Here is a 13789-nt window from a genome sequence, read left to right as displayed (position 1 = left end):
AGAGGAGTGAAAATTTATTGTAAATGTTTATAACGAAATATTTGACATGTCTCTGTATGTATGTATTTCTCATTTCTGAGATAATTTTTTGTTCTTGTGTTGTATATGTGATCCTTTTCACAGTTAATGAAAAGTTCTGATTTATTATTTGTTACAAATACTACTGCTTCATATACATCGACTCACGATCGATGGTAGGTTAGACGTTTCTGGAAAACGCAAAGCATGATTTTTCTGAAAATTTCACCTCTCACATTTCCTTACCTGTTCTATCGATCTAAAATATTTTCAGCATTGCGGCGTTGCCACTTCTATCAATAAGTCCTAGCAATTATATTTTTTTAAATGGAACACCCCGTATATTAATACTTTTTTGGAATCGCTCTAGTATTTTAATACTTTTTTGTTAATAATGTCCTATACCTATCTCTACCTGTTTTTGAGATAAAAAATAAATTGTGCTAAATATGGTCCAAAACATGCCTTAATTGAAATTAAGTTCATCAGTACTCTCAATTCATGAAAAGTTGATATTTCGATGATAGTTTGGACAAACTCGAAATATTCAAATAACACCAAGAAATCGACTCTATATCATACAGGGCGTGCTAAAATTACTATTATTTCCATTGTGCATAAAAGTAGTCAAAAGTTAATTCTTTCAAATGAAACCCCCTGTATATTACTCGATAAATTGAAAGATGGTGAAAAATGCTTCAAGATGATATACATGTCCCTATACCTAAATCGTCAAGTTTTCTTAATAAGCCGTTTATGTGGAAAAATAGTTATTCACGTTTTACCTACAAGTGTTGAAAGTGGCATTTTATTTTGTGAGTGGGGATTATTGCAAAACGAGCGTCAGCAAGTGGAACACTCAAGAGCAAAATAAAATCACTTTTAACAAATGTATCATACACATTTTTTTGTATAACGTTACTGATGATAATAAAAAAAATTATAGGGTCCATGGGATTTGAACACACGATCTTTGGATTACAAGGAATATGTTACAACTACATACGTCAACTCACGTTATTTTAAGGAGAATTACTCGTTAGTCATGAAGGACTTTCTACACTTGGACTGAATACTACTTCGTCATCGTCAGTAACTTCACAGGGATTTAATATTACCAATAGCACGAACTGCATGTGTGAACTTTTCTAAATGATTTTTTGGTAGGTGTCCTGATTGAAGTGTTTCTATCAAAAAGATTTTCAATAACAGTTGAAGAAAAAATAATTTTTAAAGAATTTGATTTCTACGTAGCCGTGGAAATATCAATATCAATCCTGAATTAACACCAATGAATGAGAGGAAGTTTGTAAGATTACAAAATAATTACAAAATGAACCAAATCAAGGAACTTATTATTAAAATCCACTATGACAGGGAAATTGCTTTCTTGACCAATAAGATAATGTACTGTTTCTCTTAGTATATCCAACTGTTCCTGTCTAACAAAGGGCCTTTGGAAATGAATACATACTTTACTGACTGATATAAAAATTAGAGTATAGAATTAACTATCCGTAGGTTATTCACCACAAAAAAGCTACTGTGTTAGCGAAACGTGATATTTTTGAAAATGAAGTTTTTGAAGATCCAATCATTAGGTGTAGTTTGTGAGAATACATACTCAACTCCATCCTAGACTCTTCCTATTTTTCCTACTCAAGACACGGTGCTTGTCCGCTTTCACTAAAGAACAATTAGTAGTTATCTCGTACTTCTTACCTTTTGTAAACTGTTCTCTGATACTGTTTATTGCATATTCTACAGTTTGTTTGTCATTGGATTCTAGACGTTCGAAGATGTCAGTCATGATGAATAAATGTGAAGTGGAATTAAGCAGAGCTGGTATTAAAATCTTTTGAAATTATGAGGTTAGCTGCTCATTTTAGTTTTTGATGTAACCTAAAACAATCCAATATATAGTTTTTCCACAATTGTTCAATTCATTGTAGTTATTATTTTCATAGAAGACTAGTGGCATTAACAACATATTCGTGGTAATAAAATTACCTTGAATTCAACATTTGTTTGATTATATGGAAAAGTGAAATAATTATTGTACCGAGCGCTAAAATCGGGCTAAAAAGTGAACTGCTGAGCTGAGAGTGCTGTCCAGTGTTCTTACTACTCGAAAAAAATTATAACAGATATGTCGAAAAAAGTTACATTTGACAGAAAATCGTAATTTTTGAATGAATCGAACACAAAACGCAGCATTTCGCGACGAGATATTGGTAACACTAGCTGATTCATATTAAAAGTGACAGTTGACGTATCAAAAGTGACAGGAAACATGAGAAAATGCTCTAGTGCAAAAATTTCTTCAAAATGTAACAAATTCGGTTAAAGCCTAACTTGGTAATGTTAAACGTCACAAAGTGATATTCTGTTACTGAAATAAAGCCAGAGAAATTGATTCTGACGGAACAATCTGTGGTCTATGGCCAAGGGCCAACAGTCAACACTGCCAACTGTCAAATATACTAAATACTTTTAGTGTCTACAGACAGCAGCAGTACATCTTGAACGACCACAGAGTCACGAAAATAAATTCACATATTGTTACTCATAGAATCAGATCTTGAATGCAGAATTTCTCTATTACATCACATACAAACAAAAATAAAAGGGTACTGTACCGGGACTCACCATTCTAGCTTCATTATTGCTTAAATTTGACGAATATGATTGTTCAACCGAAGATTAGGCTTGCATTAAAAGTTCCGAAGCAGTACATTCTCAAAATGAAAAAAAATACATCCAAAGGCGTACACAGCTTGCAAAGATACTGGATTTTTACCAGGATAGGCGATGACGACATTTCTCGGACAGTTTAGGGGTTTTTGTGTTTTGAGTTATTCAATTGTGAATTTGTGAGAGAAATGTTTTTTGGTGCATTCATTATAGATATGAGAAACAGATGAATAGGTGGAATAAATTACTTACGGTCACGATAAGTACAAGATACCACAACAATATATTAGAACAGCTGACGGAACTTTGTTTTTGTTTAATCATCCGGCTTGATTTCAGTATGTCCGGTAGGTGTCGTATAGAAAATGCAAGTCAAACAAAAAGAGAGCTGGAAAATTGTCAATGACTGGAGAGGTAGAAACAATTCTGTTTCGGTAGAAACAAATTAAGAATGCAACGATATCAATGAATATTATTGCTCAGTTGCAGAACTATTTCTCAAGAGATTCTTTTCTCATACGATCCAATGAATTATTGAAATCATATCTCTGTTTCTGAGTAATTCTTTTTTCACGCCTGCGGACACCTTAGAGATGAAGAGATGAAACAAATTTTCAAAAAAATTAAAAATAAAAATGCTTCTGGGTGGGATGACTTATCTATAAAAATATTTTCACATCTCCCCGACTCCGCTATTACGGTACTAGTTGAATCAGTACATTTTTCATTCGCAACAGGAGTTGCAAATGGGGGGGTGATATTGATAACCCCACAAACTTTAGACCCATTTCAATAACGATGAGATTGGAACCTTTGGTGTGAAAGTTGAACATCAATTTTCTTCTCCTGAGGATGCTTACTTTGTTGGCGAAACGCACGTCGAGTGCAAAAATATCAGGTTGGTGTTAGGGCAAGTGATCTCGAAAAAAGTTATTCAACCCATTTCAATGTTAGAAACACTTTGGCAAAAAAAGAATAATGGCCTTTCTAAATAAGCACTATTATTTCTATGCAATTCGGATTTTAAAGAGAAAAAGAAACAAATGATGCAATTTTCACGAAAGAATTTTTTTTCTTTCGTGTAATTCAATGTTTATATGAAAGTAGCTGTTTCGGGAGGACTTTCTTTCAGTTTGTGTCTAAAAGTTACTTCTTTGCATGATCTACACATTCATGTATAGCGTTTCTAATTGATTACTTCCTTCCTGTCTTTGGAAGATTCTCTCATCCCCTTTTTTGTATCAGATGGAGTAGTAGAAAGCCAAAAACTTTCTTTTCCAAAAAAAATTGATCACTCCTAAAAATATAACCCCTTCAATTTAAAATTATCTAGTATTATACCTATACCAAAAGGACCAAATAATAACTACATATACTTTTGGGCACATTTCGCATGTTAATTTGTAGACACCTGATCTGTTATCCTTGTCTATCTATGACTTGTTAATATGTCTACCCAAGGAGTGAATGTTCACATATATTCATTGTATCATTCTGGGAATAAAAACCTATTATTATTATTATTTGTTACCAGTCTTATATGCTTTGTTATTATTTTGATCATTCAGTAGTATTTTCATTTCATTTTATATTTCTCCGTTATACAGTGCTAGTCAAAAGTCCCCTCCCCCCCTCGTATCTTTTGAACGGGTATACTTCTAATAATGAAATTTGGAGGGTGGAAATAAACGGATGTAGGCTTCTTAACTGGTCATAACAGGTGACGCAATAGTCATAAATGACGTCACAAGGCCACTGTGACCAAAAATTTTAAATGGGACCCTATGGCAAGTGACAGCTCGTTTGGAAGGTATTGAAAATACCTATTCAGTCATACCAATTTTGTTTGGGTTTCGGCTGATTTTGATTGATAAATTGAAGAAATACGAAAATTATAGTTTCGCATTTAATTAATAAAGATTTAAGAACCAGTTCTTATAATAAGTGTTCAAAATGTGCTCCATCTACTTCCTGGCAGTAATGCATCCTATTGCTAAACTCTTGTCGTACTCGTCCCAGTGTGTCAGCGGAAATTGCCCTACATTCTTCAACAATTCGTTGTTTCAGAATGGCAATACTGTCAGGTGCTGTAGCGTAAACCTTAGATTTCAAGTACCCCCATAGAAAAAAATCTAATGGTGTAAGGTCCGGTGACCGAGCTGGCCATTCGATCGAACCTCGTCGTCCAATCCATCTACCACGATATTCTTCATCTAGGTAACGTCTTACTGCACCGTAATAGTGTGCAGGAACACCATCTTGTTGAAACGTTATTTCCAAGTTGTCGAATTCATCTGGATTATCTTCTAGAATTTCAAGAATTAACGCCTCAATATCAGTTTGTAACATCTCCAGATACAATTCACCGGTTAAGTTAGCATTGAGAAAAAGAGGCCCAACTATGTGGTTTCCCAAAATACCTGCCCAAACATTTACTTTTTCTGGAAATTGAGTATGTTTTTTCACGAAAGATGTGAGGATTTGTGTCACTCCAATACCTCACATTTTGAATGTTAACATTTCCATTGAGAAAGAAAGTACTTTCGTCACTAAAACAAATTGTCTGTATGTAGCCTGGTTGTTGGTTCATTTTATCGGACATAGTTTCACAGAATTCTAGTCTTCGGTCGGGGTCATCATCTGAAAGTTGGTGCACCATTTTTAATTTGTATGGATGAAATTTGTTTTTAGCCAACACCCTATGTACTGTCCTTTGACTGACTTCACAGATAGACGCAACTTGGGCTGTGGAAGAAGTAGGGTTCACTACCATTTCTCCAAGTATGTCAATTTTTTTGTCATCACTAATTGTTGGTCGACCAGATCGTTTGGCATCTTGAACACTACCTGATGCTTCAAACTTCCGAAGAAGCTCCCTCAAATAAACCCTCGATATAGGGCGATCGGGGTACCTCTCATTAAACAGTCGTTCCGCTGCATGGAAATTGTTTCTACATTCACCAATTATTAAGATAGCTGCTACTTTGTCGGCTACAGTACGTACCATTTTGCCTATGTAAACACTTAAACGTCTCGTTAAACAATAGCTCAGGTAAATTTTCAAGGTATAAACACTTTTGACAAGTAGATAATTCAAACACGTCTACCTTTTTGACAATGAACCAGAGGCGTACTTTAAAATCTTCATTAATTAAATGCGAAACAATAATTTTCGTATTTCTTCAATTTATCAATCAAAATCCGCCGAAACCCAAACAAAATTGGTATGACTGAATAGGTATTTTTAATACCTTTCAAACGAGCTGTCACTTGCCATAGGGTCCCATTTAAAATTTTTGGTCACAGTGGCCTTGTGACGTCATTTATGACTATTGCGTCACCTGTTATGACCAGTTAAGAAGCCTACATCCGTTTATTTCCACCCTCCAAATTTCATTATTATAAGTATACCCGTTCCAAAGATACGAGGGGGGAAGGGGACTTTTGACTAGCACTGTATGTAAGTGTCTTAAAGGTATCAGTATTATATTTTATGTGAGGGCTGATAGCTTGTTTGAAACGTATTTTATTGGGGATGTGATGGATTACATCCGGGTTAAAGTTGTTATCCACTGCAATTTGATCTATCAGTTACAATTCCTCATAAAAATTCTCAATAGACATTCCTATGTTAATTATTTTATGGATCGTACTATGGTGAGCTGCCTATTTATGTTGCTGTGGGTTAATAGAATAGTTGTGTCTGTATAGGTTGATTTATGGTAAATTGTGAAATTTTATTGTGAGGTCAGAAAATTATAATAGTTTTCGACAACATATACACTCAGAATCTACTATTTTCAATCATGAGAGTCGCCTGCGTTTGGAAAACAGGTCAATTCAAGCTGTTCCTAGTGCTTGATACAACAAAAACAAAATGCACTCGAATAAATGCATGCCAAAAGCTCAAGTTCAATATCTACTACAAATTCTCGTTACATTCAGTCTGAATTTACTCTTGAGGAAAGATTGAAGAACCAATCCTTCAGCTATATATTCACACAATTCTCTTGAAACAAATGTGGTGAAATTAATTTACTACCTGTTACAATTTTAATGACGTAATATGTTATTGAATAACCTTGACTGATATTGGTACCTTTCAGATATCATTTGATCTACCTGAATATGAGCTCATTTCTGATTGGTGCTAGTGGCAATTCAATTTCGATTGAATTCAATATAAACGAAGGGCCAGTTAATGTATGAAGTCAGTTCTGATAAATCGTTGTGAACGTAGTACTGTTATCAACGAAATTTTGAAAATTCATAGATAATTGTATTTTAGAACATTTCCATAGAATTTGAAGATGGCTAGTGATGCGTATGGAAGAACAATTGAGAAATCTATCGAACATATTTCGAAAATTTCTCTCGACTTGGATTTTGTGAAAGTTGAACCACGGGAAACTGAAGCTTTCAGTGAAATTGAAAAGTTTGATAGTGACCCAGTGAAAATTGAACCACAAGGAGCTGAACTGTTTCATAGTGACTTCATTACCAACCCGAACACAATGGATGGTAACTGTTATAACGAAAGCATTGGTGAACACATGCAAATGAAAATTGAAGATGAAATTGACGTTGTGTACGAAGATGTTAAGCGTGAGGTTGTGGATGAAGAACATCTCCCATACTATATGCGAGATGAAGACTCAAGAGGGGAAGATGTGAAACCACTCTTTACGAATCCTGCTGCACAAGAAGCAAGAATGGATGGAAACGATGATAACAAAATCATCAGTGATCACGGGCACATGAAAATGGAAAATGAAATCAACATTGTTTATACTGAAGAGAAACCATTCCAGTGTAATTTCTGTTCAAAGTCATTTGCACATAGTACTACTTTGAAGAACCACGAAAGAATTCATTCCGGGCAAATGCCATTTCAGTGTGGAATTTGCATGAAATCCTTCACTAGAAGTCGTGACTTGAAAGTTCACGAAAGAAGTCATACAGTTGAAAGATCTTTCCAGTGTCCGTTCTGTTCGAAAATTTTCACCCATTCTAGTACCTTAAAAGTTCACGAAAGAACTCATACCGGGAAAAAACCGTTGCAGTGTAATATATGTTCAAAATCTTTTACTCGGAATGATAACTTAAGAGTTCACGAAAGAAGTCATACTGGAGAAAAACCGTTTGGGTGTACGATGTGTCCAAGATTTTTTGCTCGAAGAGGTGACCTGAAAGTTCATGAAAGGACTCATACCGGAGAAAAAACCGTTTCAATGCAAACTTTGTCCAAAATTTTTCACTCAATGTAGTTCTTTGAAAATTCACGAAAGGAAGCATACAGGTAACAGACCATTCAGGTGCAGCAGTTGTTCAAAATCTTTTATTCAAAGTGGTAATTTGAAAGTTCATGAAAGAATTCATACTGGTGAAAGACTTTTTCAGTGCAAAATCTGTCCAAAATCATTCACTCAAATTTGTCATTTGAAAGCTCATGAAAGAATTCATACTGGAGAGAAACCGTTTCAGTGTAAGGTTTGTCCAAAATCTTTCACTCAAAGTGGTTCCTTGACAATTCATGAAAGAATACATACTGGGAACAGACCATTCAAGTGTAGGAGCTGTTCAAAATCTTTTACTAATAGTTTTGGATTGGAAGTTCATCAACGGATTCATACTGGGGAAAAACCGTTTCAATGTACAGAGTGCCCGAAATCTTTTGCATACATTGCTTCTTTGAACGCTCATGAAATAAGTCATGCTGGGAAAAAATCTTTTCGGTGTAGAATCTGTTCAAAATGTTTCATGCATGGTAGTGGTCTGAAAGTTCACGAGAGAATTCATTCTGAGGAGTATCCATTTTAATACAGCATGTATATATCTTTTACTCAAAATGGTACGAAACACCACGGAGCTATGCTGGAAATAATCAATTCGATTATCATCCTTTCTGAAAGTGCTTCAGTTTATATGTTCATTTAACAAATCCTGATTAAATATGTAATAAATAATAATCCTCTTTCATTACATTTGTTCAAGTGTTCGTTCACGTGCTACAGCTATTGTCAGAAACTTCAAGATGAAATGAAGTACTTCTACCAATATGGAAGGGGTGCTTGTGTTTGAATCTCGAAGCAAGATATACGTTATTTTTAATTCAATATACCAATGTGAAGATTTGCTGACAGTCAAAGTGAGTAGTTTCATTATAGGATGCTGAATGAAAAATAATAAACTCCTATAGAAATTAAAGGTTGAAAAAATGAGACCATTTTAAATATTTTAACCAAAATTCAGCTATGTGTTTTTCTGAAATCGAAAACATATTGCGGCGCCATTGTGATTTTCTACGTACTTCTCTTTGCCATCTACGGCCTTATATGCAATCTACGGTATATAAGGTATATATATATATATATATATATATATATATATATATATATATATATATATATAAATATATATAAAATCATCAGATCTTCGGGACATGTGGTCCAGACACAAGTAGGAGGAAGTAGTTCCTCCTACTTGTGATATAGATATACCGATATATATCACATACTCAATCATACCAATTTGCAGTAGCCCATAGTAATTTTATTGTATTATTTCACATCAAGCAAAAAGCCAACTCAGTTTGTATCTAACAATACCACGAGTATACGTACCACGCGTTGAATTTCGGGTCTTTCTTTAGTTTGATTTCGACTCATCATGCATACAATGAAAATAACATGTTCGAAAATGTGAATGAATAATCAAAGAGAAACAAAAAATAATATGTATGATCTATATTGATCAAAATAACAGTAAAATTATAATAGGAGATGGACTTCTCATTTTATACTAAATAACAACTGGATATAGATTTTCTGCTATAAATGGTTTGATATCATTAAATCAGTAGCTATTCTTTCCATGTGTTGAATATGAAGTGCTGATATTTTTAATAAGTATTAAACATACGGGGTGTGATGTTACTGATGTTTCGCTGTCCCTATTTTCCTATTGACTTGTTACGTACGTACGTTGAATGCACTTTTTTGTCTTAATGAGTATTACTGGAGTTTTTTCTCAATACCAAACCGTTATTTCAACACCTCGACACGTGTTTCGATTACCAAGTGATCATCTTCAAGAGGAAGATCAGCTGAATTTGATATTTCCAATTGTGCTGGGGAAAACTCCAGTAATATTCTTTACTACACCAAAGGTTCCAAACAGTGCATTACAAGGTTTTGTTGAGTGTCTATGATCTAAAATACGAAAATCGTGTTTGTTTTTTCCAAAAGGCATACAATGTAAGTAGATGTCTGAGGTCGCTTGAGGACTTACCCCCACCAATTGACTTTGTCTTTGAATGACGTCATATGACCTTGAGTCACGTATCAGACGATATGACCTTGAACATGGGTGTTGTCCTCGAGATTCGGGTCTGCCCCTGTAGGTGACCTTGAAGTCTGACCTTGAAAGATACCTCAAGATCTTGATCTATACACTTTCAATATGACATTGAACATGCGGTTTGACCTTGAAATTCAACCTTGCTCGATACGTGACCTCGAAGTTAGACCTTGATGTCGCATCATATGATGTCTACCTTGTTCATTATGTCCTCGACCCATGTCTTTAGATTTGTGCTTTGACTTTAAGATCATTCTTGAGCTATGTGCATGCTATATAACCATAAGCATGAAATTTGACCTCGAGAATCCAGACTATCCCTGGTACGTGACCTTGAGGTTCAACCTTGGAGGGCGTCTCACGATCTTGAACAAGTAGTCTGAAATTCGACACCGTCATTTTCATCTAGTCGGAGTGGAGGGGTGGGGGAATGTACTTTTATTAGGATTGCGGTGTGAATATTTCACTCAGTTCTCATTCAACTCATAATATTGTGGTTTATATAAATTCATATAAAATGTTTTGGGAAAGTTTTTGGCTTTCTACTACTCCATCTGATACAAAAAAAATGGATGAGAGAATCTTCCAAAGAAAGGAAGGATTAATCAATTTGAAAATAAGTAACTCTATACATGGATGTGTAGATCATGCAAAGAAGTAACTTTCAGACACAAACTGAAAGAAAGTCCTCCTGAAACAGCTACTTTCATATAAACATTGAATTACACGAAAGAAAAAATTCTTTCGAAACAAATACTTTTCAATTCAAATTAAATCAAATAGGTGAATTAATGTCATTACGATGTCATCGATGACATAAGCAGATCAAGCTTATTCCGTGACATTCAAAATCGTAATTCATGAATGAAGTGTGTGTATTTTCTATAATGTTATCCAATTTGGTACTGAAGAGCCTTAGGGCAAGTGTCTTAAGGCGAAACACGTGTATACCAGTTAGGGTGACAGTGTTCCATGTGAGTACAATTTATTACCATTCATTCAAAGTAGAACTTATGTGAATGATATCTGATTCTTATTCCTCCACGAATGTTCGATATACAAACTGAATAGAGAAAAGTATCTTCTGTATAATTCAGTGTTCATATAGAAGTATTTGTTTCGAAAGAATTTTTTATTTCGTGTAATTCAATGTTTATATGAAAGTAGCTGTTTCAGGAGGACTTTCTTTCAGTTTGTGTCTGAAAGTTACTTCTTTGCATGATCTACACATCCATGTATAGAGTTACTTATTTCAAATTGATTAATCCTTCCTTTCTTTGGAAGATTCTCTCATCCATTTTTTTTGTATCAGATGGAGTAGTAGAAAGCCAAAAACTTTCTTTCCCAAAAAATTAATCACTCCTAAAAATATAACCCTTCCAAATCAAATAAGATTCCTCATGGCTGGGATTAAATCAAATAGGTGAATGAATGTCATTACGATGTCATCGATGACATAAGCAGATCAAGCTTATTCCGTGACATTCAAAATCGTAATTCATGAATGAAGTGTGTGTATTTTCTATAATGTTATCCAATTTGGTACTGAAGAGCCTTAGGGCAAGTGTCTTAAGGCGAAACACGTGTATACCAGTTAGGGTGACAGTGTTCCATGTGAGTACAATTTATTACCATTCATTCAAAGTAGAACTCATGTGAATGATATCTGATTCTTATTCCTCCACGAATGTTCGATATACAAACTGAATAGAGAAAAGTATCTTCTGTATAATTCAGTGTTCATATAGAAGTATTTGTTTCGAAAGAATTTTTTCTTTCGTGTAATTCAATGTTTATATGAAAGTAGCTGTTTCAGGAGGACTTTCTTTCAGTTTGTGTCTGAAAGTTACTTCTTTGCATGATCTACACATCCATGTATAGAGTTACTTATTTTCAAATTGATTAATCCTTCCTTTCTTTGGAAGATTCTCTCATCCATTTTTTTTGTATCAGATGGAGTAGTAGAAAGCCTATATGTATGTGTGCATTATGGAGAGGGGTTAGAATCTTAGGCGCAGCTTTCAAGCGTAGAATTGTGCGCTACAGGGTGGATAGTCAAAACCACATTCTTCAATAAATTGAAGCAGAAAGTATTAAAACTACTAGAAGAAATGTTGGTCATTTGTGCGCTATAATCTACAAACTGAAGAGTACTGTGATGTTGAAGCATTCAATAGTTCCAATCAAGTTATTGATCAACCGAATGATTTGAATGTGGTATATAACACTTTTGCTGATAGTTTGACTGCCCAAGCGATGGAATTTCAAGATCGGGATTCAGGTATATGATCTATTCACAACATAATCAATTGAGTGTGTAAAAAAATTAATCATATATTTTCAGGTTGGACAATTGAGAAAAATTTTTATTTGGAAGTGAATTTTAATAAGTATAGCTCCCTTGGCGGATCTTACATCAAACGTCCCAAGTTCATCGAATCCAGGAAACGTGTGGTGAATGTTGTGAATCACGACCATTACTGCTTTATATGGGCTGTGACTTCAGCTTTGTATCCTGCCAGTGCGAGAGTCTGTGAAATTTCGTCATATCCCCATTTCTCAACCGTACTGAATGTAGCAGGTATGGATTTTCCAGTTGAGTTGAAAGATATCCCTAAATTTGAGGTTATGAATGATTGCTCTATCAATGTTTATGGGTTGGAAAACACTTTCAAAAATGGTAAAATCGAATATGAAGTTGTATGCCCATTACATTATTAAAAATCTTGGCTTAACAGTCTCGTGAATCTGTTGAGTATCACAGATGAATCTGGTAATAGTAATTATTGTTGAGTAACGGAAATATTTTCAGAGCATGACTTCAATATTGCCACCACATGTGGTATATGTGGAAATGAATTTGAAGAGGGTGATATTGAAGTACGTGACCACTGCCATCTAACGGGGAAAAATAGAGCTTCTCATTTCATTTGTAATCTCAATTTCAAATTTCCCGATTTAATTTCAATTATTTTCCATAGTCTCAGCGGGTATGACTGTCACTTATTCATGAAAGAGTTTTGTACTGATAAAAATAATGTTGATGTCATCGCTCAAACTGAAGAGGAATATGTTCCTTTCACGAAACATTTATTCATGGAAAATTAATGATCGAAATGGGCAAATAAAAAAAACTCAAATTGAGATTTGTGGATAGTTTTAAATTTTTGGCTGCATCTCTACAAGAGTTGGGCGATAATTTGGATGAAAAACATTTTGTGGAGACCAGAAAATATTTTCCAAAAAATTATCAATTTCAGTTAACGAGGCAGAAAGGTGTTTTTCTATACAACTTTATCGATTGTTTGGATAAAATGAATTATTCAAGTATACATCAAAGGTGGACTTTAATGATAATAATAATAATTATAAAATAATCTTTATTTCAAAAATATGTCGACTATTACAGCTTGTACACAGACAACATAGAATGAAATAATGTCAACAAAAAAAAAGAAAAACAACAACAACAAAAAAGAAAAAGACTACATATACTCATAAATATATATATTTCTATAATTCGGTTTGGTCTAAATAGTCACTAACACTATATGGTTCTAATTCTATTAGATATTTTTTTATTTCTTTCTTAGATTTCAGATAAACTGAATGGGAAGAATATTGAAACAGGCGGTTTGTAATGATTCAATGGTGATGAGAACTCATAGAATTCTCAGATTCAATCAATCACCATGGTTGAAACAATATATCGACTTGA

At 34.2% G+C, this 13789-nt stretch overlaps 1 protein-coding gene across 3 annotated transcripts in view; it reads right to left on the bottom strand.

Annotated features, from left to right (window-relative positions):
- The window catches only part of Tsc1 (tuberous sclerosis 1 protein hamartin), a 135633-nt gene extending 133403 nt beyond the window's left edge, over nt 1-2230 (bottom strand). For 2 of the 3 annotated variants that reach the window (XM_074186658.1, XM_074186660.1), the window contains exons 1-2: nt 2029-2230; nt 1741-1920 (exon numbers count right to left, since the gene is read on the bottom strand). In XM_074186658.1, the coding sequence (XP_074042759.1) occupies nt 1741-1828 (88 nt within the window). In that variant the 5' untranslated portion in view covers nt 1829-1920; nt 2029-2230. The remainder of the gene's footprint in view (nt 1-1740; nt 1921-2028) is intronic. The other variant, XM_074186659.1, reaches the window with a different exon arrangement.
- Between the last annotated feature and the right edge of the window lie 11559 nt (nt 2231-13789).

The sequence above is a fragment of the Leptinotarsa decemlineata genome, unplaced genomic scaffold (genome assembly GCF_025532065.1).
Source record: "Leptinotarsa decemlineata unplaced genomic scaffold, Ldec_3_MD MMD2_P_RNA_scaffold_4, whole genome shotgun sequence".
Classification (NCBI taxonomy): Eukaryota; Metazoa; Arthropoda; class Insecta; order Coleoptera; family Chrysomelidae; genus Leptinotarsa; species Leptinotarsa decemlineata.
The sequence above is the reverse complement of the archived record's forward strand: the minus strand, read 5'-3'. Positions and strand labels throughout refer to the sequence as shown.